This window comes from Rosa chinensis, chromosome 2, assembly GCF_002994745.2.
Source record: "Rosa chinensis cultivar Old Blush chromosome 2, RchiOBHm-V2, whole genome shotgun sequence".
Lineage (NCBI taxonomy): Eukaryota > Viridiplantae > Streptophyta > Magnoliopsida > Rosales > Rosaceae > Rosa > Rosa chinensis.
The window spans coordinates 20,454,030-20,476,891 of NC_037089.1; the positions used below are offsets into that span (position 1 = coordinate 20,454,030).

The 22,862-nt window shown below is 37.6% G+C and overlaps 4 protein-coding genes across 10 annotated transcripts; 3 read left to right on the forward strand and 1 right to left on the reverse strand.

Annotated features, from left to right (window-relative positions):
• Positions 1-3,977: 3,977 nt before the first annotated feature.
• Positions 3,978-11,290, forward strand: LOC112187953 (GTP-binding protein At3g49725, chloroplastic). 3 transcript variants are annotated; one of them, XM_024326933.2, is made up of 16 exons: positions 3,978-4,165; positions 4,780-4,823; positions 4,955-4,998; positions 7,065-7,542; positions 7,665-7,729; positions 7,816-7,878; positions 7,963-8,052; positions 8,136-8,248; positions 8,357-8,425; positions 9,119-9,260; positions 9,344-9,399; positions 9,508-9,558; positions 9,687-9,741; positions 9,831-9,887; positions 10,141-10,260; positions 10,349-11,290. In XM_024326933.2, exons 4-16 carry the CDS (start codon positions 7,140-7,142, stop codon positions 10,853-10,855), a joined length of 1,791 nt encoding a protein of 596 aa, XP_024182701.1. In that variant the 5' UTR covers positions 3,978-4,165; positions 4,780-4,823; positions 4,955-4,998; positions 7,065-7,139; the 3' UTR covers positions 10,856-11,290. The 3 variants fall into 3 exon arrangements, with proteins under 3 accessions (XP_024182701.1, XP_024182700.1, XP_024182702.1); XM_024326932.2 differs by lacking the exon at positions 4,955-4,998 and having other exon boundaries at positions 4,780-4,860; XM_024326934.2 differs by lacking the exons at positions 4,780-4,823; positions 4,955-4,998.
• Positions 11,291-12,151: 861 nt separating this feature from the next.
• Positions 12,152-15,137, forward strand: LOC112187757 (probable pectin methylesterase CGR2). Its single transcript, XM_024326671.2, has 7 exons — positions 12,152-12,356; positions 12,544-12,696; positions 12,811-12,850; positions 13,061-13,099; positions 13,303-13,677; positions 14,214-14,269; positions 14,704-15,137. Exons 2-7 carry the CDS (start codon positions 12,583-12,585, stop codon positions 14,854-14,856), a joined length of 777 nt encoding a protein of 258 aa, XP_024182439.1. The 5' UTR covers positions 12,152-12,356; positions 12,544-12,582; the 3' UTR covers positions 14,857-15,137.
• Positions 15,138-15,286: 149 nt separating this feature from the next.
• Positions 15,287-17,720, reverse strand: LOC112187756 (pentatricopeptide repeat-containing protein At3g49710). Its single transcript, XM_024326670.2, has one exon. The coding sequence runs from the start codon at positions 17,718-17,720 to the stop codon at positions 15,561-15,563; it is 2,160 nt and encodes a 719-aa protein (XP_024182438.1). The 3' UTR covers positions 15,287-15,560.
• A 1,408-nt stretch (positions 17,721-19,128) lies between these two features.
• On the forward strand, positions 19,129-20,773 carry LOC112189601 (mannosylglycoprotein endo-beta-mannosidase-like). Of its 5 annotated transcripts, none has more exons than XM_040515048.1 (3): positions 19,129-19,519; positions 20,265-20,352; positions 20,468-20,773. In XM_040515048.1, exons 1-3 carry the CDS (start codon positions 19,266-19,268, stop codon positions 20,696-20,698), a joined length of 573 nt encoding a protein of 190 aa, XP_040370982.1. In that variant the 5' UTR covers positions 19,129-19,265; the 3' UTR covers positions 20,699-20,773. The 5 variants fall into 5 exon arrangements, 2 of the variants coding, with proteins under 2 accessions (XP_040370982.1, XP_040370983.1); XR_005806898.1 differs by having other exon boundaries at positions 19,132-19,519; positions 20,171-20,352; XR_002931987.2 differs by having other exon boundaries at positions 19,132-19,519; positions 20,171-20,315.
• The last annotated feature ends 2,089 nt before the right edge of the window (positions 20,774-22,862 follow it).

The window sequence follows — 22,862 nt, forward strand, 5'->3', positions numbered from 1 at the left end:
AATGTCGTTCCCAAACTGGTTAAGTGTTCACCATGGGAAAAGACCGTGATATCTTGGAGGTCTACAGAGCAGACCCTAATCGCTATATCTTCGAACAATGAAGAGATTATTGCTCTTCACGAAGTGATTCGTGAATGTATATGGATTGGATCCATAGTTACGCATGTTCGAACAATTGTGGTTTGAAGTCTACCACAGATGAGCCTACGAGCATATAGGATAATGCTGCTTGTTTTGAAGCAAATGCTACATCAAAAGCGACAACACTAAGGATAATCAGCAACAACGGACTCTCCTTAAGATCAAAGTGAACTAGGTTCAATTTGAGGTCAGTATGGCAGACTAGCTCACTAAGTCATTGCCTAAATTCCACTTTCGAGAAACATGTTGGTAACATCGTTTGCGGAAGTTATCCGAACTCCCATGACCGTAGTCATCAGGGGGAGATGCAGACATCAGGGGGAGATGTCTACATATATGGTCTCGAAACATGAAGGGTGTCTTGTGCTCTTTTTCCCTTCGACCGAGGTTATTTTTGTCCCACTGGGTTTTTGTTACTCGGCAAGGTTTTTAACTAGGCAACGAGAGAAGCACCGCGTTTGGGCAACACAAGGGGGAGTGTTCAAGTAAACCCTAATTTGTGTTTGGCCCAAACTCTAGGTTACTTGATCTAGTGGTAATAGGGTTAAATTAAAAGGATCTAGATTCCTATTCAATGTAAGATTACTTTCCTTGTATGATTGAGATTCTATGCATTGTAATCCTCTATATAAAGAGACCCCTATTATCAATGAGAATACACAGCGAATTTCTCTCAATTTCAGTTTCTCTACAACAATATTTAATATTTAGAAAAAATACTTATGTCAAAACAAGGATATAATGTTTTGTTTCATTATTTTGACAATATAAAAGAAAGCATTGGTGGAATTGTCATGAGATTTTAAATAAAAATGTCTCATATTCAAATCTCATCATTGTAGTTTTTTAATATTTTTTTTAAAAAAATGAAATTTTGTGTTTGTAACGGGCCGGCCCACAATATGTCGTGCTCGGGCCGTGTCGGGCCCATTACGGGCTCGGGCCGGGCCAGGCCAATAGGCCAATATTTTTAGGCCCAGCCCGACCCGTTATTCTAATGTGCTCGGGTCGTGCCGGGCCTCTTTTAAGCGTACCGGGCCCGTGCCGTGCTCGTGCTTAGTGGCCTGTTTGCCACCTCTAGTTGCAAAATTTTTCTTTTTTCCTTTTTTTTTTTTGGCTTACAGAAACTTTGTGTTGAAATTAGTGTTTGTAGTTTTACAATTAATTTCAGCATTTCATTGCTGTTTTATTTGGTTTCCACAGATTTTATGCGAAAGAATCTTGGCACCATTTTGCTGCTGCTGTTCCTCTGTCTATTCATTAGTGTTTCCTTTCTAACATTCAATCATTTTCAAAGACAAGTTTTTCTTTTCTTTGTTTCTCCTTACTATTTCTTTTTTCTTTATCTAACTTTAGCCACTGAAAATCTGATGCAACTAGAAATATTAGCACTGAATTGATTCAGTAGCATGTGTTTTTGATTAATGTTGACACTATTTTGCAAGTTTGTTGACTACTCAGCATTTGATGACCATGGTTTCTACTGTCTTTGGCAGAGTCAACAAATGCCTTGGTTATATCTAAGCAGACCATTCTACTTCGTGTAGAGGTAGTGAGTAGCTGCTCATGTCTTTCAAGCCAACATCCATCAAACGGTTCTCATTATTGTTTTTCATCTATTGCTTTATTAGACGATACATACCAAGTTTGATTTGAAGTTATTGATTCCACTGAGAAATTCGTGTAACATGTTTTAATCATCATTTAATGAAGGTGTACAACATAAACATTTTGCTATGTAATGTTATCCCAGTAACGTCTAATAGTAATTCCCGCAGCAAAGCGCGGGCAAATATTACTAGTGGAACACGATGAGACATGTCTGCTCCAGGTCCAGTGCAGTTATCCTCGGAAAATGTGATTAAATCCCTGTTAAATAGTTTCAAACAAATCAAGCCAGAATTTACTCATATTAGTATGCATATTTTCTTAATCGAACATCAAACAACGACAAAGAAAAACAAAATAATACAAGACCACATCATGTACCACATTTAAACCACATTATCCAAATCAAAATGATTTCAAAAACACTTACGCATATTTAATTTGCGGTGGTGTCCAGAGGGACCAACCGTCCGGTGTAATAACGTTTTCCGTATACGTCCCAGAAAACAGTACTATGCTCTTCCAAGAAATAAAGTGCCTGATCCATATACATGACAATCTTTGAAAACAAAACTAGTACTTTCATTTTGACCTTCACGACCCTGTGTTGTATTAATTGTTTGTGCATTCAAGATGACAACTTATGCATGGAAAATTGGTGCATGGTCAAGTGCATGCATTGGGTATAAATGCATGATCAAGTTAATGCATTAGGAAGAAATGCATAGTTAAATTCATGTTTTGACCTTTTTAGTCTTTCTAGGGAGTTAATGTGGGAGAAGGGTGGTTGATTCATGTATGAGCATTGATGAAGTGAGTCTAGAGACTTCTATCAATAGTATAAATAGATGAAGCTTGTGTGGAGGGAAGCAAAGAGGGGTCTAGAGCAACTCTAAGGGTCTTCGTGTATAGAAGCAAAGTGAGTTGTGTTCAAGAGTATGAATAGCTCTTGGGGTAGAGTGATCTTCTAGAGTGAGAGATGGGTGTACAGGGGGTATCCTATTGGATACAAGGGCTTGTGTTGGGCATAAACTTGAGCAGTGTAATCTTGTACTTGTGTAATTCTCTCATTAGTGAAGGTAAAACTCTCCGAGGACGTAGGTAAGGATATTGGCCGAACCTCATTAAATCTTGTTGTCTTCTTGGCTTGGTTATTTTTTCTTTCTATCTCTATTTCTAATACTTGCGGAGGGATTAAATTCCCTAACATTACCATCCTTGTTGACCGTGATGGTACGTGAAACATCATCTTTCCTTTCATCATAGCAGGAACCCAATTTACCCAAGAAAAAGAAAAGGAACAAAATTATTGATATAAGAAGAGACTCCATGCATGCATAACAGAACTTCAATACAAGCCTTGCAGTCTAAAAAATGAGGACACAAAACACTTTTGTTTAACGCAGGAAGATGATGAAACTTGTTCGTCTTATACAGATAAGAGTACAATGGAAATTGATACTTTGGTTGGGATTAGATAAAGTCGAATCTACTCCCAGTTCTAATTTTGGAAGAAAATAAGGCAAGGTGACAATGCCACTCATGTTCATCAACAGAATCTACATATAATCAATTGGGATTTTCCTAATTACCAGCTATGGTTTGAGAAATGATTCCACATATATATTCTCCTTCTTACTTAAATTGAATTTTTAGTGACCAAAATCATTTATCTTCTAAAGCGCTGTCAACTTTAAAAACTATACGTGTAAAATTCTTAAGAAATTGAAAATAATTCAACAATCGAACTATTATAAGTTTCGACATGAGCATTAATCGAACGTCGACTTAGCTTATAGTACAACATGTTAGCTACCACACTGTTTAGTAAGCAACTTAGCTTAATTAGAATACACAGTCCTGCTCATGTGATCAGGTGACTTCGTTCTCAGTCAAACTCAACTGTTGTTGGATTTAGAATTTTTTTTTTTTTTTGGAAACAGGACCAGTACAGCTGATTATAAATTAAATTAATTGTCTACTATAGCATGATTTAGAAATACAACGTCTTCAATTCCCTACTATAAATCAATTGGTTGGTGCATTTAGGCCTGAAAATTCAGCCCATGACTCATTAACCGACCGCTAAAAACTCATTTATTTCCGCTCAATAATTTAACCTGTTAATGGGCTGCCAATCTGTTAGTTAACGGGCGGAAACGGGCTGCACGACGGAATCCATGAAGCGCGGTTAGAAGGAAAAAAAAAAAACCTCGCTTAGATTTTGAAGGAAAGCCTCACTTCCTCGTCAGTCGTCAGTCGTCACTCAGTCGAGTTTGAAGAAAAGCCTCAATTCCTCTTCTCAACCTCACTTCCTCAATTCCTCTATCGAAACGTCGTCGCTTCCTGAAGGATTTCTCTTTCAATACTCCGACGCCATTGCTGAAACCCTCAACTCGACCACTTCAGTCTTCAGGTACTGCTCAATTTGATATTGTAATACTACTCGATGGTTTGATCTTTTCTATTTTGGGTTCTAATTCTTGACCCTTTTAGGCTTTACTTACTTGCCTCACTTGATTGGTATTGTAATGGCGCTGAATCGATGTGGGTTTTGTATTGGAATTTTGAGCAAGTAGTTGATGTTAGCTGATTTAGAGTTTAGATAGATTTCTGGGTTTTTGTTGTGATATTTCTGGCAAACCCGATGTTAGCTTGGGTTAAATGAGGTGTCGTTTCTCTTTGTTTTCGGATTCTTGGGTGAGTTTTCTGAATTGGGTTCTGTTTGCCTCTGCATTTTATTCAAATATAGGTGCTACATCTGAATATCGATATGTTTTTGCTTTGCCTGAATAACTTCAGTGATTAATTCCTGGTATTAGGCCATATGGAATGGTTTGAGTAGTTTAGATCGTGAGGAACTAATTGTAGGTGCTCAAGACCCATGTAGAGATATATTGCACCTTTCAAGACACATTGCAGAGCTTTAGAAATTTCAATGTGGAGATATGTTTCACTTCTCAATCATCCATGTCTCCTCTCTTATCAAACATTGCAGAACTAACAGTTATAACTGTTACGCATCTGCAGAAACTATTGAAGAAGCATGGTTTGATCCGGTTGCAATATTGGAATCTCACTGTGATGAAGATTACCCAAGTGTTCATGATGGTCAAATTTTACAGATGTCTATTTTCAGTCTTATATGTATGTCTATTTTCACCATGCATTAGGCAATCTGTTACCAAAATCGTATTTATTCTGGTTTGGAATCTGACTGTGATGAAGATTACCCAAGTGTTCATGATGGTAAAATTTTACGGATGTCTATTTTCAGTCTTATATGTATGTCTATTTTCACCGTGCATTAGGCAATCTATTACCAAAATCATATTTATTCTGGACCCAGAGGGTCCAATCCATCTAGGCCCAGCCCAACTAAATGTCCTCCAGTAGCCCGCTGGGCGCTCCCTCCTCCTTCCTGTTCTGTTCTACTCTTCATAAACTCTTCTTGTTTCATCGAGTAATTACTGTGAGTTCAAGACTCAGGTATATCTCTCATTCTCTTTTTAAGTTGTTAAATGCTCTCATTTCTGTTCAGTTCAGTCTTTACTAATTCCAAGAAATTTCTCACAGTTCTGTTTCATGTATTTCTTTGATTCTTTGGTCGAATTGCTATGCCACTCTCTAGAAATTCTGGATTTTTTTATTTTTATTTATTTGCTGATTATACGCGACTTTGTTTCAATTCGATCTTTTGCTTTCTGGGTTTTGCCCGATTGAGCTGAAAGATTCAAGCTTTATGATTTTCTATTGGGCATTGATTGTGTTCTTGTGCATGTTTAATCTGATTTTTGAGGGATTTGTCTGTGCATTATTGGAGGTTTTTATCAGGGTTTTGTAATTATTAAGTCGATGTTTTGAGGCCAGTTCTGACTTCGTGGATGATGTGTATGTGTATCATGAATTTTTCAAGTACTTGACAAGCTCTAGTTTACAAGTAAATTGATGAGTGCTGCCTTGTACTGATTCTTAAAATACTGAACATAGTCTAGTCTAATGACTATGTTTTGCTGCGTAGTATTATGCATAGCCTTCATCTGAGGAAGGTGTTTGCCTGTAATTTTTCTCGTGTTATACTATAGTTATAGAATTGCATTTTCCAGTTACCCACTACTTTACGGAACAAGGCTAGTATTGTATTGGTAACTATATACCCTGTACTGCCCTGCATTTCTTTTAAGCAATTCTCTGCTTCAAAATTTAGCTACAATTTGTGGTAATCTAGCTAGTTCACGTTTTTAAAGTTTCCTTTTTCTGATTGTTCACCACTTCAGTAAACAAAGCTAGTCTTGTATTAGAATAATGTAAAACCTCATTGTTTGTTTTTTGGTCGTATAGATCATGTGGTGTGCAATAATTTGTTGCCCAGAGTTAACATATGTCTATTTCACCAATCTTGCTATAGTTTGTAATCACATCCTTCTCAAATTCTTCCGCTTATGTGATTGGACCAAAACCTTTTATACGGCTATCCTTTGTTTTTGACTGAAGATGATGTGTGTGCATGAGTGTGTATTCAGACCATCCCTGCAACTTCATTTGTATGCATGATCCCTTTTCATATATTCTATCAAACTCTTGGTATAAAGACAGCAGATGTTGCCGAGTAAACTTGCAAGTTCCTTGGTAGCCTGGTGTTAATGTGCTACTGTCAATCTCAATTAGAGCTTGAGGTTTGACTGGCATTTATAAAGACTTACTTAGCTGGACATTCTCGTGTATATCTATGCTTATTTGTTTTATAACTAACTACTCTTGAAAGATATGAATTCATTGTGAAGTGACCAATGTGTGACCAATGTGTGTCGAAGCTATTCCAGCTTCCAGAAATGAGTTGAATATCATGATACTTGTAGCATGTCATTGTCTGGAGATACAACATAAAACATCTGATTTGTCTGCTGGGGCTCTTTAATTTTTTCTTGAATATCCATTCCAAGAGAAAGCCACATCAGTTCTACACTAAATAATCTTCGTACTTAGGGACCCTAAGTACAAAGATTTTTGTTTGGGAAGTAATACTACACACTGGATGTGTTGGTTCATTGAAAGAATGTCTTGAGGAAATTTAGTTGGTCATTTCATACAGCCACATCCCTAAGTACGAAGATTTTTATTTGGGAAGTAAATACTACACATTGGATATGTTGGTACATTGAAAGAATGTCTTGAGGAAATTTAGCTGGTCATTGTAGACAGCCACATCAGTTCTACACTAAAATTTACCAAAGGAACCATTTTATGATCACAGCATTTTATAAAACACAGTTTACAAAACACTGCTGAGTTATTTCATCACTGATATTTCGCAGGTGATTTTTCTCACATCAATACCGAACTGGGCCTAGAACGACGAAGAAGAAAGAAGATTCACCCAATCTATTTGAATGCTGAGAACCATTTCTATCTCCTGGACTCCTCTGAGGTCCCTCTTCCAAAATCGAGCTCCTCATTGTTCAATCCCAAACCAAACCCCATCACCACCATGTACCTCTTCCAGTTTGATCTCCTATTCTCTTTACTCGACGTCATCAAAGCAAGAGAAGGAGGACAGAAATGAGGTCGTTTCGCTTTTCAACAGAGATCCAGCTGCCCCTCCAAGGCTCTTTGTGGTCCAGCCCCGGCTTCGTCCCGATTCTATCTTGCACGCTAAGCTCAACGAAGCTCTCAGCCTTGCTAACTCTCTTGAAGAACAGCGAAATGGATGCTTCGAAAACAATTTGTGTGATAAGGAAACACCACCGCACGTTGTTGTTCAAAACCCAATAGTGAGGCACCAAACTCGTGCAGGTCAGCTTTCACAATCCTATGTGATTCAATTCAGTGATTCTTTATTTCAATTTTGATTTAATGGATTGCAATAATGTCATCTGTTTAGTGTCTGGAAAAATTCACAATTACACCTTGTGCAGATACATATTTTGGAAAAGGAACTTTGGAAGCTGTTAAGTGTTATCTGAATGCTGCGGAAGAAAAGGAAAGACATTTTTAAAATTTTTTTTTTTCTCTTCAGTTGTAATCCACATCGTTATGGAATGTTAATGTGCATTTCAAATTCAACAGGATCAAGTGGATGCTGTTTTTGTGAATACAACTCTGTCTGGAATTCAGCAGAGGAACTTGGAGGCAAGTATTTATTCTTATTCAATTTTGTTCTTTCGTTTGGTGGATGGAGAGATTGATTTTTAGTCCTGTTGTTTTGAATGGCAGAGAGTGTTGGGCAAACCAGTCTTGGACCGTGTGGGTCTAATAATAGAGATTTTCAATGCTCATGCCTGCACAAAGGAGGGAAAGCTTCAGGTATAATTGCAATATTTGGTTGAGTTAGTATCTTAGTGGGACTTTTGAATGACCTTTGTATGGTCATTGGCCCCTTTTTTCAGGCCGAGTTAGCAGCACTAATGTATAAGAAAACAAGACTTATACGAATGCGTGGTCCAGGTGGACGCTTAGGTTTTGGAATGGGTGGAGAAGCTGAAGTTGTTAGTGCCCGAGGGTAATGTATTCTTTAACTTGGAAAAATAAATAGACTAAACATTTAACCAAGTTTGTGGCACAGATAGCACTAAGAAATGATTTTGACTGTTGATGGGTGCTATTTCAGGAGAGGAAATGCTGGAGCTGGATTCATTAGTGGGGCAGGAGAAACTGAACTTCAACTTCAACGACGAAGGTTCATTTCATGATACATTATGTTATCTATATGCTGGACACTTTAGTTTTTAGTTCCCTTGGCTGCAAATGGCTCTTTCTTAGCTTATGAAGTCAAAGAAATCATTTTTTTTTTTTTTTCATATAGTCAGATGTTTGACAAGTTTCCTGCTAAAATATCATTGGATAGTTTACACCAATCTAAATGGCATTTTGCACTAATCAGCCACTTAAAGTCCTGATGATGAAAATTATTCTCTCATTTTTCGTTGGTTTTCTTTTACGGTTCTTTTTCTTTTCTCGATTGAAGTTCATAGTTTAGTAAATGATTGAAATCCAGATTCTTAGGAGTGAAGTGCCAATGACTACTATTTAGACATCTTTAAGGCATCCTTGCATAATTGCATCCACTTAATACCACTGTCATCTCAGAACTATAGAAAGGAGTACTCTGCTACAGAAAATTCAGATGTTTGACAAGTTTCGTTCTAAAATATCATTGGATAGTTTACACCAATTTAAATGGCATTTTGCATGTATCAGCCATTTAATGTCCTGATGATGAAAATTCTTTTACATTTGTTTTTCTTTTCTCGCATAGTTGAGTACATTATTGAAAACCAGATTCTTAGAAGTGAAGTGTCAATGACTACTATTTAGACATCTTTAAGGCATATGTCCCTTGCATACTTACTTAATATCACTATCGTCTCAGAATTTTAGAAAGGAGGAGTAGTCTGCTGCAACAAATTAAGGATGTTCGTCGTACTCGAGCTGTGCAACGTGCTTCTCGCAAGAGGCATGGAAGCTCTGGTCAAGGCTTAGCTACTGTTGCTGTTGTGGGGTATACAAATGCTGTACGTGGTCTAACTTGGTTTTATTTTTTCTTTTCTTGTTGCTATTACACAAGTGTCCCAACATATTTCACTTCTTGTGACAGGGGAAATCTACATTGGTGAGTGCCCTCTCACATAGTGATCTCTACAGTGATTCTCGGTAAATATTTAACGTTATTAAGTATTCTTTTATAGATAATTATTTGGTTATCTGAGACTTGATGTTCACTTTTAATATCTTATTGCTCATGGTATTGTATTTTTCCAGATTGTTTGCAACAGTTGACCCTAGATTGAGAAGTGTACTTCTTCCTTCAGGGTAATATGGTTGAAACTTGAAACTGAACTATTTCTAGTGCTAATGTATATTGACATTTTAGTGATGAGTTTTTATTGGATGACTTTCTAGAGCTTCTTTCCCACTTATTCTGAGTTTCTAATGTTCAGGAGGAAAGTGCTTGTTAGCGATACAGTAGGATTTATTTCAGATTTGCCAGTGCAGGTATATAGAAACCATGTTCTCTACTTTCTGCATTTACTCTATCTTATCTTTAATCCTCTTCATTACTTCTGTAAAACCTGCCTGTGCAGTTGGTGGAAGCATTTCATGCGACTTTAGAAGAAGTTGTGGAGGCTGATCTGCTTGTGGTATGATTAATTACTTCTCCTTTATTTCAGGGCTTATGCATTTACATCTTAACGAGATCTTATGACAACACATTAAGATGCAATAAATTAAGTCAATCTTTTGACATGTCTCTGAGCTTCTGTTTTGATATCCTCCATTATATGATATGAATTGACAATGAAATACATAGAACACAGCATGGAGATGGAATATTCAGTAATAGTCGATGCAGTACACATGACATGTCTAATGGTCGTAGCTCTATCCTTGCAGCATGTGTTGGATTGCACTGCTCCTAATCTTGAGGAGCACCGATCAACTGTGTTACATGTTCTTGAGCAAATCGGTGTATCCAAGGAGAAGCTTGAGAATATGATAGAAGTTTGGAATAAGGTATCGGTACTGTTCCCAGTTGTACACTTTCCAAAACATAATGAAACCTAAAAAAAGTGATGCAATCTTATCTTTTTCAATTCTGCAGATTGACAATGAGGGAGAGGATAGGGGAATGGATGTTAATGAATCTCTTGATGATGGTGAAGATGGTGAAGATGGTGAGGTGAGCGGCCTCTCAGAAGAAGATGATGTGGAGTCTGAGCTGTCACCAGGAGCAGCAAACTGTAAGGCTGATGATTCTTTGTCTGAGCTGTCAGCAGAGAATCCCGAAGCGTTGGATGACCAAGAACTCGATTCAGAAGATAACCAAGATCATTGGGGTGAAGAAGGTGGTTTCAGCATGGGCTCTAAGACTCTGAATGACCAACAAAGTGAGTCCCCTAAGGACTGGGCAGTGGAAAAACAATTGCAATCACAAGCTCCATCTGGTCCACATGTTAGAACTTCTGCCATAACGGGAGTCGGCTTGCAAGAGTTGTTAGAGCTCATTGATGAGAAACTGAAGGTCCCAAATGTTGTGGAAAAGGGTGTATTTGATCGAAAATGGAGGCCCCCTCGTACAGAGGAGGCGGGGCTAGCAGTTGAACAATGATAAATGCATGTGAGATGTTTGTTCAGTTATGCTATCTCTGAACAAAGACAGGCTTCTATTGGAAGGCCCTATTGACAGGGGTAACCGACAACTATAGAGTGAAGAAAATGGTGGCTCATGGGAGAATAAATGTCAAGAAAGGACCCTGAAGATATTCTAGCATCAAAGTTTCTTACAAGTACATCAGTTTGAACATTTCTTCAAGCCTTAGCCGTTTGGATGTTCCTTCCGGTGCCCTTTGTGTGCTTTCTATACCTAGAAGAAAATAAAAGCAATTTTGGGTGAAGAAATGTGGAATGTCTCGGTTTACACACCTCTCTTCTCTTGTGGTTTGTTTTTTTTTTTTTTTTGATAGGTGGATAGGCAAGGAGGAGATCCTTCCTATTCTCTTATAATAAGAAAAAGAAGAATAAAGTACAAAGAATTAAGCCAAAATCTCTCAAAAGAACAAGATTAGGCAAAAGCATGGAACTAGTGAAAACAAAAGTTCGGAAGACTTAACTGGTACTCTATATAAGACTTAGGTGCTCTATTACAATGTTCAAGGGTAAAAGGTGAAGTACATTCCCACCAAACCAAGCTCGTAAAAATAGCAACAAGAAGTTGATTATCCTATGAGATGAGCGGAAATCTGCTTTAGAAATATGATGTAAGCAATTGTTTCACTTGATGCGAAACACTCATTGAACTAAATCAAGAAAGTGAAGAAAATCAAGGATGAGAGAAGAATCCACTTCCAATGAAATATGCTTCCAATCTCCTCTTGTAGTCTTGCTAGAGAGTACAAAACGGTACAATTTTGTATTTTATATCTAACTAATAAAAAGAGTGATTGATCAATCAAGGCCTCACACGTAGCAAAATATGACAATTTCAAGTACCCATAAACAAATTAACTAAGCTCAAGTTTTGGGAGACAAATGGTTAAGCTAAATACCAAAAAAAAAAAAAGGTTAAATAAGTAGATTTTTTTTTAAACTTTGGTATTTTTGCCGGACTCGGAAATTGATTAATTTCAACATGGTTATTCGATTTGGTCCAAGTCAACCTGAGAATTTGTACAAATCCCATGAATAAAAAATCAGATCCAAAAACCTAATGATTTTCATCAAATTCATGTCCTAGTAACACCACCGCAAAAATGGAAATGTGGATTTAGATCAAAATCCACTAAATTTTGTAATAATGAATGAACATGATAATGGCCAAACTACCCTCACCCATCTGAAAGCACAAGGTGACCGCCGACACTAGTTTCTTTTAAATGCCGCGTTCCCGAACCATTCATAATTACAAATCCCAAATATCTACGTACCACCACCATATACGACACCAGCCCCCACTCTCTCTCTCTCTCTCTCTCTAAGCTAAAAGCAAATCCAAAGAGAAAAGAGAAACCTTTTTTTTTTTTCTCTCCTCTTTTCGTTTCGCAGATCTAAGATCCAGAAGCATTGCGCTTAACTAAATCGTCAATGCGGTGCTGACGTTTGCTGATCTGAAGGTGAGTTTCCGAATTTCCAATTCCGTTTCCGATTCAATTCTTTCGTAGCTCTCTGTTTGTTTCGCGGGAAAATTAGAATTGGAATCAGAAGCTCTTTGGCTCTCGCATTTTCGCTACTGTATATGGATCTGTGTTTCTCGTTTACATTGCGTTTGTGGCTGATTGCGTAATTTTGTGGTTTCTGAAGGAATTTTTGGATTCATTTCCTGCGAAGAAGACAACAGTCATGTCGAGGAGGCAGGTGGGATCCACGCGCCGGAACGCGAACTTTCCGTTTGCCGGAGCCTTCAATTCGAAATCGAAGTCATCTCCTTTGTTGTCCATAGGGCTTGTAGTTGTGGTAATTTTTTTCGCTTGGATTCAGTGTTTAATGCTACGTGTGTGAATTTGGTTGTATGAATCGATGTGTTCGAAATGTAATGTGATGTGTTGTTTTTCGGTTGGAAATGTGCAGGGAGCTATTCTTCTAATCGGCTATGTTTATAAAGGCTCAGGTTTGTGTCGAAATTACTCGCGTTACGTTTGGTGATATTTATTTGTGGATCAGTTAGAATTGCAAGGATCATGTATGCTCTTTTAGTAATTGCTGCATTTGCTTTATATGCTGAGGTTTTTGCTTATTTGAATTACTTATTTTTATGTTTATACAAGTAATATTATTAAACGTAATTTTGCTGATTAAAATGTTTTTTCTTGAAATTCAGGTGCCTTTGGGGGTAGCAAAGTAGTTAGCAGAGTTGAAGGTAGTTTTTTGAACCTTCAACTTTTGTAGTTAGTGAAATAGTTAGTAAAACGTTTGTGTATGTTATCACTTCTCATATTGGACCATATTCCTTGGTGAGAAGTGCACTTTTCTTTACAATATAATCTCATATTTTTAGTTTATCAATATGGATTTGTCAGATTTTGGTACTAAAATCAGACTGCTATTTTCTTCTATAAATAGGGGACTTCTCATGCACGTCAGAAGTTCAGAGAGCGATACCTTTTCTGCTGAAAGCGTATAGTGGTAGCATGCACAAAGTTCTGCACATTGGCCCTGATACTTGTTCAGTTGTCTCTGCGTTGTTGAAAGAAGAGGAAACTGAAGCATGGGGAGTGGAACCATATGAGCTAGAGGATGCTGATAGCCATTGCAAGAGTCTTGTGCGTAAAGGCATTGTGCGTGCGGCTGACATTAAGTTCCCTCTACCATACAAAGCAAAGTCTTTCTCCCTTGTGATTGTTTCAGATGCTTTGGATTACCTCTCCCCAAAATATCTGAATAGGACTCTTCCAGAAATTGCAAGAGTGTCTATTGATGGTCTTGTTATTTTTTCAGGTACGATCCTTTTATTTTATAGTCTTTCACGGAGTTGTAAAATCTTCATATGTTCTGTAGATAAGAATTTTTTTTCAAAAACTAATTAGGTAATAGGTATACATGAGGTAGCTGCACTATAATAGTTCTCTTTGAGTTATGCATCAAATTAAAATGAATGTAAAGATGGTTAGCAATTTTTGTCCTTGCTGCAGACACATGCACATACCCCAGCCAAAAGTTTTTGATCCTATGTGGATTCTACAGCTCTTGGCTTTTTAATCTTTTACCAAAATACTGGACTAGAAGTACTCTGGTTCTAAATCTTTCTCACCATAATTAATTTAGAACTCTTAGAGCACATTGTACACGTAGGATTAAGCTTATGGTGTTTCTCTCCCTCCTCTTTCCTTTAGGACAGATTACACTATTTTTAAGCTTACCGGTTTGTACACATTATTGACATTGTTGTACACATAAAAAGTATTGAAGGTTTCTTGATCTTCTAATATGGAAATACGGATGTCTGATATCATTGCTATTACTTCTATGTTTAGGTTTCCCAGGTCAACAGAAAGCTAAAGTTTCTGAATTGTCAAAATTTGGACGTCCTGTAAGTATTTCTGTTGTCTCAGCAAGTTACTTTTGATTCTCTTGCATTGCCTACTTTTACCGATCTGGATCTGGAAGAGAATAATATTAGTAGATGTCATACTCATTATGCATATCAGTAACTTGACTTTAAGATTTTGAGCATGATTTAGAAACTCTAAGTATGATCTCACCAAGTGTATAATTGATGGGCTGCATAAAGCTGGTCATGGTCCTTGTACTCACTATAGGAGATCTAGCAATCACCATGGGAACCGGGTTCTCTTAGATTTTAGTTGTTAATGCAATCACCATTTTGATCTGGATTAGGGATAATCTTCTTTATGAATTGTTTCATCAATAGAAGGGCTTTTTATTTTTATTTTTATTTGTTGGTGGGTTAATGTTAGTCTGTATCTGCCTTTTGACCTAATGACATACATTTCATTTCATTAGGCCAAAATGAGGAGTGCTTCCTGGTGGGTACGCTATTTTGTTCAGACCAGCTTAGAAGAAAATGAAGCTGCGAGCAAGAAGTTTGAGCAGGCAGCAAAAAAGGGGTCGTACCAGCCAAGCTGTCAAGTGTTTCACCTTAACTCATATCACTAATATAAAGATCACAACACGTTGATTCATAAATTTTGGTACCGCAACAAGGCTGCCAAAGAGAAAAAATTTGTTAGCCGTCATATGAAAGCAGGTTATTTGTCTAGCTGTCTTATGGGTTATTTAAGGTATAAGATATATTAAAGGATGTCAACTTCTGTTGTGAACGGTCATTGATGGAATATAGGGTGATTTGTATGCTGATTCGATTGCATTTGTATTCTGTTTGATATAGTTATTGTAATTTGTATTCATGAATTTAATTCTACTTGCTGCTTTCGTTCTCTGCAGCTCTTACTCTACCCAGTTACTTGCAATTCTTTTTGTAGTAACTTATTAGTTCTTAAAGTTCCTTAATCAGAATTGTAATGAACAACCCTGTTCAACTGGTCTATAGCAACAATTAATATTTGATAACGAGAAGTAAAATGAGCATCCGGTTCAATCTTTTGACATTCTCTGGTAAAAATCTGTTTTGTGACGTTAAAATCAGGATCAAGAATCAACTTCTATAACTTGTCCAAGAGCCGGAATGTTTTGTACAAAACATTTGTACAAAAAAACCAACTTGAATGATGAACAAATACAATGACCTTGTTGCAGCAGCCACTTAGAAGCTAATTGCTTTTGTTTGAAATTCATTCATGCTTGCAAAAGCCAATCTTCTATTTTCGAAGAAAGATAACTGAAGCTGACGCACTCAAATATCACCAATAATCCCCACAAGAGCACTGCCCTTCCTTGAAGCAATGAAACCTGTGGGCGTCCCTCACAGTGATTTCCCTCCCAGCAATGGCAGAGATAAACTTGATTGCATTGTGGCAATCACCACATATCCTCAGGTTCTTCACCACAAGTATAGGCTCCCCTTCTCTTGTCGAGATCAAACCAAATGCAACTGCTAACTTTTCACTGTGATGCCCTAACATTATCTCCTTCTCTCCTTCGACAGTTTCATCATCCTTTACCAAGGCCCATCTTACATCAGGCACATACCCAGCTCGCTTAATCTTCATTGACATCTCCTCCAAGTATTCATGAATTTCTTTAATCATTGGGTGGGAGCTATCTTCAGCCACAAAAACATGTATCCTCTTATTCACCTCAATCCAACTTAAACCTGGTTTCTTCTTCACTCCTCTATCTCGCATCAACGTTCTAATTTTTGCTACCTCATCCCATTTGCCAGCTCTAGAATACATATTCGACAGCATAACATATGGAACAGCATTTGAAGGTTCCAACTGAAGCAACTGATTGGCTGCCTTAACTGCTAGTTCAATATTTCCATGTGTTCTACAGGCACTGAGTAATGTAGCCCAACCAATGGTGCCAGGGCTGAATGGCATCACCTCAATGAGCCTCTCAGCTTCACCCAGTTTGCCTGCTCGACCTAAAAGATCAATCATGCATGAATAATGTCCTACATCTGGTTCGATTCTGAACTTCTCCTGCATCATACTGAAGTACTTCTGACCCTCCTCAACTTTTCCAGAGTGAGCACAAGCAGAAAGGACAGAGATAAAGGTTATACTTGTTGGAACAACATCGGTCTGAAGCATATGTTCGAAAAGGCACAATGATTCCATTCCAATCCCATGCTGTGCATAACCTGCAATCATCGAATTTAAAGAGACAGTATTATGCTCCGGCATCCTATCAAATAACCTTCTTGCATCACGAAGATTCCCGCATTTTGAGTACATTGCAACTAGAGCATTATTCACTGAAATTCTATTCGAAGGGATCTCAGATTTGATTGCCAAGGCATGTATCTGCTTCCCCTGGAAGGGTGACGACAAATTAGAGCATGCACTAATCACACAGACGAAGCTGCAATCATCAGGGTAGTAACCAACACGTTGCATCTGCCGCAAACAATCAATAGCATCTTCAGAGAACTCGTCATTTTGAGAGTATCCAGAAATCATTGTGTTCCAGAGAACCAAATCCGGAGCAGGAATCTCTTCAAATACTTTCCTGCACTCTGACATGCCACCAGCACACTTTGAATACAAATCAATCAGCCCACTCCCAACATGAGAATTCTGGTGGAAACCGGTTTTGATCAACTTAGCATGAAACTGAAGCCCACCCAACAAGTCCTCCACGCAAGTAAACGCAGTCAACACACTAGCCAATGTAAACATGTCCACATCAAACCCCCTCCTCACCATGTCTTGAAACAACCCCAGCGCCTTCAACCCTTTTCGGTGCTGCCCATATGCCACAATCATCGAATTCCATGTCACTTCATCTCTCATTTCTCCCATCACATTAAACACCCTCTTCGCCTCCTCCAACAGCCCATTCTTACTATAGTAAGTCAACAACGCATTGTTCACCGAAACATACGAATCAAACCCACCTTTAACTATCAACGAATGCAACTCCCTAATCAAACCAACATCATCACAACAACCCGTGATCACCGCCGAGATAGTAAACCCATCTGCATCAAGACCCACTTCTCTCATCCCACTAAACAACCCCAATGCCTGCTCAGTCTCTCCCTTTTCAGCATAAGCCGAAATGAGGGTGTTGTAAGAGACCAAGTCCGGTTGGGGAATTTCATCGAACAAATTGTGTGCAATTCGGGTCTGCGATTCTTTCGCGTAGGCGGCCATGATGGCGTTGAAGGAGAAGACATTGGGGTCTTGGGTGGCGGAAAAGGCGTTCCGGGCGGAGATGAGACGGCCGCATTTGGAGTAGAGGAGGATGAAGTGGTTGGAAATGTAGGTGGACGAAGGAAGGAGGGACTTGAAATAGAGTGCATGGAGGGCTTTGCCTGTGAAAAGGTCTCTCTCGGCTATGCATGTCTTTAAAACGTTGCGAAAGGTTTGGAAGGTCCATTGGATTTGGTTCATCTCACAATTGTGTGCAATTGCCAAAGAGGCATGGGCCAAAATAAGAGTGTGACCTAAAAATTTTACTTCGTTGCAATTTGGTAATTTAGTCAATTTTTTTTTTACTTTTATATAAAAAAATTCAGATAAGTTTTTCGAACCAATTTTTATTTTTTTTGGTTAAATATTGAGAGATTTAAATGACTTATATGCCCTTATCTCTACTCCTATAAATGGAGGCCCTTTTTTGGTGTCAAATGGCTTCACTAAATTTTGAAGTGTCTATAATATCCTTTTATAACATAATTATTAAATTAAGTCAATCAAATATAAATAGATAAAAGTGTAAATTGAAATTAATAAAAGTGTAAATTGAAATTAAAAATAGCCAAAACACCACTATTCTATGTTCACAAGAAAAAAAAAAAAACCATTCCTTTTAGTCAACCATTTTCCCTTAACACAATGTCACCCGTGAGAAACGCTGGCATGTTACTAGTAATGTTTAAGGGGGTGGTGGTCAATGCTTCCGTTCATCAATATTTTAGTCGACCATTTTCCCTTAACACAATGTCACCCGCAAGAAACTCGGACATGTTGCTAGTCTATATTAAAACGAACTTATCACTCAAAAACTAGGTGCCACGAATACTTTTTTTTTTTCTAAAAAAAAAAAAACGTTTTCTATTTTGAACTTCGCGTATGTGCATGAGCCATTTTTTTTTTTTAAATATACAATAACTAGTAACACAATTATAAGAGTGAAAAACTAAACTAATTATCTCCGAATTGTTTTTTTTTTAAAGGGATGATCTCCGATTTATGTAAATAAAAAAAATTAGTAGATCAAATAATTATCACGGATGAGAGAGTTATATGAGAGCATCACTCAATCAAAGGCATAAAAAAGCAACATCCAAAATGAAAATGAATTCATGGAGCATATTTTCCATAAAAGAAAATAACATTGGCTTATTAAAAAATAAATTGGGTAAAAAAGTAAATTGAAACGCAAAACGATCATTTTCACAAATAGAGTAATTACCAAAGCTATAATCTTTTCATTCATATTTAAAATTATAGTATTTAATATATTAAATATCTATAATTAAAAAATATTTTGATACATAAAAAATAAAAATAATATCCAATATGTTCATTGTTCTCAGATACTTGGGGCAACTAACTAAATAGTTTTGTTTATGTTTAATTTTTTTATAAAATTTTAAAATATATTAAGTTGGGTAAGCTAATGAGATAAGTTTTTGGGCCAATGATAAAAGAGGTCATTTTGAAGTGTCTTATTATAATACAGATAACACAAATATCTCTATGATAATTAAGGTCACCTCTTTATAACCTACCACTACAGTTAAGCTTAATTACAAAAACTGCCACCGGCATCTCTCTCTCAATCAATTTCAGAATATAATCCCCCCCCCCTTAACTGACCTCACCGCCATGGCTCGACGATCAGTTGTGATCCTCCGACCTCCACCACCTCCTAACAAAGCCCCGATAGGTCACCTGCATGCCTTGACCCGGCGATAGAGCTCCACGTGTGGTATGATCTCTGGTGACCGAATCGAACCGCTTGTCACGAACGCCGTCGTGCCTCTTGAATTCTTGCTCCAACGACGCAAAGGCAATCTTCACTGCTATGATTGTCAGAGGCGAGCTCGGGGCTCCAATACCCTGAGCGGTTCTACGTGGCGGCCTCCTACGCCGGTTTCGACGGATCTCCTCGCTCCTCCTCTAAAGCCGTTCGCGCCAAGTTCAACTCTGAGTCCGCTCTCATCCTCTACGCTCTCTATAAGCAGGTACTGCTCGATCGCAATTGCATTAGAAATATCAATGTGGACTGTAATGTGATCCTAATTCTGTTAATTTTGGCTTCAAAAATTGGTTCTGTGGTGGTTTTGACTTGTGTTGTGGATTACTTTTGAATTTTGATGCTCAATTATGATTTTATTTTTTTTCGTGCTTACTCTGTGTAATTGCTTATTGTGTGTGATTTTAGGTAGATCTGGAAAATATTTACATTGTACTTAGGCATTGCACTATCTGAAATGTATATATAAAGTGAAGTTGCTCATTGGTTGCTTTTGGGTCTTTGACAGAGGATTCATGTCTTGAAGTAGTCTAGCAAATGTATTGGGTTTGCCACCACATTCATACTTATAAGAAAACCCAAGTAGCTTCGCAAAATCTGATTATATCTTTCTCCGATTCATAATTAAGAGGGCAATAGTGTCCCCTGCAGTTAGTGTTGTTTTTAATCAATTTGTGTCCTTAGACTTCTGATTCATATCTGTAAAAGTATGGATTTTGAATTTGTTTTTGAGATTGTGAACTTTTGGAGCCGAAGTAAAGCTCCTATATTTTAACATCATTGTAGATATTAGATGTTTCAGGAATGGAAAAGTCTACATTTTGAGTCATAATTAAAATAATAATCATGATGTTTTCAGTGATAGTGTTTTGGCAACCATGGTGAAATGCAAATTGATGGATCCGTTTTACGGCTTGGTAAATGAATATCAATCATAGATATTGTTGATTCAGGGAGGCAGTGGTGCACATTCTGGTACTTTTAAGACCTTTCAGTGTAAGCTGGTACGTGATACATATAAATGATAAAATGCACTTTGAGGTTTGTCTTGAAATTATTTCTCAGTAGATTGAAAGATTACTGTCGATGTTAATCTTTAGTTTCCTTGGTATTGTGGTTAGGAATAATATTGTCTAAACACTTGGCCCTTTTGCAGTCAGGTACTCAGCACCTAGATCTGAATTTCCGTGGAATCAATTACTATGCAGAGGTATATTTAAATGGGCACAAAAAGGTCCTTCCAAGAGGGATGTTTCGAAGGCATTCTCTAGATGTCACTGATATAGTACATGACAGTGAAAATATGCTTGCTGTTGTTGTTTACCCCAGATCATTGTGGTTATGTTTTATTTTGTTTAATGCGCTTATGGGAGGTTGTCCTAATTGAAAAAAGTGTTGTGGTTGTACTTGGACTAAAATCACTTGAAATCTTCTTAAAATCACAATAAAATCTTCTTACTAATGATTGAGCATATATTTTTGTCTTATGCTTGAATTCATTGTCAAAAAAATACGTGGGAAGTTATTAACCATGTCACTGGCCAAATTACTGGTTATGTCACAGTCATAACCATGTCACTGATCATGTAACTGTCAGAGTCACTATCAATCCCATGTCATTTGCTAAGTTTGCTATGGCACTGGCCAAGTTACTGGTCTTGTAACTTGCAAACTCAATGCTAACCTTCTTATTTTAAAAATGGAACAAGAACAAGTCAAGACACTGGCTAATCATTGTTATATTCATGTCATTGACCATGTTACATTGCAAATGCTTAACCATGTCACGGTTATACAAGTCACTGACATATTTTGGAATTTTCAAGTCATAGTTATGTCTAGGTCACTGGCTAGGTAATTGTTAACTTCAAGTCACTGGCCATGCCACATTGTCATTGGCCAAGTCACTGGTCATGTCACTGACTAAGTCATTGTCAATAACATGTCACTTGTTGAGCAAGAAAAAAAATTGCATGAGAAGTAATTCCTTAAAAGCGAATATGTTTGAGGAGAAATCCTCTTAAGACCAATATGAGTGATGAGCAATCTCCTCAAGGAAAATCTAGGTGAGAAGATATCTCCTCAAGAAAAATTTCGGTGAGGAGTAAAGCATTTTCCTAAAGGCTAATCTATGTGAGAATAAATCCCCTCAAGGCTAATATGGGTGAGGCGTAATCTCCTCAAGGAAAATCTGAGTGAGGAGATATTCCCTCAAGGAAAATTTGGGTGAGGAGTAAAGTAATTTCTTTCAGACCAATATGAGTGAGGAGAAATCACCTCAAGGCCTATATGGGTGAGAAGTAATCTCCTCGAGGTGAATCTAGGTGAGTAGAAATCTCCTCGAAAAGAATCTAGTTGAGGAGCAAGAATTGAACCATATCACTGTTAATCCTTAGCCAAGTCTTTGGCTAATCATGTAACTGACCATGTCACTTATAATCAGGTTTATGAACCATTCATTTGAAGGCAATGATTTCTTATTCTTGGTCCCCATACAGAGGATTTCTTAATCTTTACAAGCAATATGCCTTTTAATTTACTGATGATAGCTTTCTTCTAGGTTATGCCACTGTAATACACGTCACTGACTAAGTCACTAACCAAGTAACATTGCATGTTGACCACGTCACTGTTATACACATATCACTGACCAAGTCACTGGCCAATAAAGTCATTGGCTAAGCCAAATCCCTAGTCAGTGAGGCCACTGGCCAAATCATTGTTAACCTCAAGTCACTGTCAGTGACTTGGCTACTGACAGTTACTTGGTTAGTGACATGGTCAGTTACTTAGTTAGTGACATGTGATTAACAGTGACTTGGCTATTAAGTTGTGACTTTGCTACTGACAGTTACTTGGTTAGTGACATGGTAAGTTACTTGGTTAGTGACATGTGATTAACAGTGACTTGGCTACTGACAGTTACTTGGTTAGTGACATGTGATTAACAGTGACTTGACTATTAACTTGTGACTTGGCTACTGACAGTTACTTGGTTAGTGACATGGTCAGTTACTTAATTAGTGACATGTTCATGATTGTGACATGGCTACAAATAGTTACTTGGTTAGTGACATGTGATTAACAGTGACTTGGCTATTAACTTGTGACTTGGCTACTGACAGTTACTTGGTTAGTGACATGGTCAGTTACTTGGTTAGTGACATGTGATTAACAGTGACTTGGCTATTAACTTGTGACTTGGCTACTGACAGTTACTTGGTTAGTGACATGGTCAGTTACTTAGTTATGTTCGTATCACTGATCATGTCATTGTCAAAGTCACTGTCAATCACATGTCACTTGCCAAGTCACTATTATATCCAAGTCACTGGCCAAGTAACATTGCATATCACCGTTATATACGTCATTTGCTAAATCTCTGGCTAAGTCACATTACATGTCCACTGGTCAGTGACATGGTCAGGTCATTATTAACTTCAAGTCACTAGCTATGTCACTGGCCAAGTTACTTGTCATGTCACATGCATGAGCAAATCACTGATCATGCAACTGTCAAAGTCACTGATCAAGTCACTGTCAATCACATC

What these genes read in the sequence shown, in the direction of transcription:
- LOC112187953 (XM_024326932.2), top strand. Translation starts at nt 7,140, where the DNA reads ATGCTGAGAACCATTTCTATCTCCTGGACTCCTCTGAGGTCCCTCTTC. An exon ending in GAGGCACCAAACTCGTGCAG is followed by an intron (nt 7,543 to 7,664) that starts GTCAGCTTTCAC and finishes CACCTTGTGCAG; the next exon opens with ATACATATTTTGGAAAAGGA. An exon ending in TTGTGGGGTATACAAATGCT is followed by an intron (nt 9,261 to 9,343) that starts GTACGTGGTCTA and finishes TTCTTGTGACAG; the next exon opens with GGGAAATCTACATTGGTGAG.
- LOC112187757 (XM_024326671.2), top strand. Translation starts at nt 12,583, where the DNA reads ATGTCGAGGAGGCAGGTGGGATCCACGCGCCGGAACGCGAACTTTCCG. An exon ending in CCATAGGGCTTGTAGTTGTG is followed by an intron (nt 12,697 to 12,810) that starts GTAATTTTTTTC and finishes GGAAATGTGCAG; the next exon opens with GGAGCTATTCTTCTAATCGG. An exon ending in TGGTCTTGTTATTTTTTCAG is followed by an intron (nt 13,678 to 14,213) that starts GTACGATCCTTT and finishes TTCTATGTTTAG; the next exon opens with GTTTCCCAGGTCAACAGAAA.
- LOC112187756 (XM_024326670.2), bottom strand. Translation starts at nt 17,720, where the DNA reads ATGAACCAAATCCAATGGACCTTCCAAACCTTTCGCAACGTTTTAAAG.
- LOC112189601 (XM_040515048.1), top strand. Translation starts at nt 19,266, where the DNA reads ATGATCTCTGGTGACCGAATCGAACCGCTTGTCACGAACGCCGTCGTG. An exon ending in TCTACGCTCTCTATAAGCAG is followed by an intron (nt 19,520 to 20,264) that starts GTACTGCTCGAT and finishes TTGTTGATTCAG; the next exon opens with GGAGGCAGTGGTGCACATTC. An exon ending in ATGATAAAATGCACTTTGAG is followed by an intron (nt 20,353 to 20,467) that starts GTTTGTCTTGAA and finishes GCCCTTTTGCAG; the next exon opens with TCAGGTACTCAGCACCTAGA.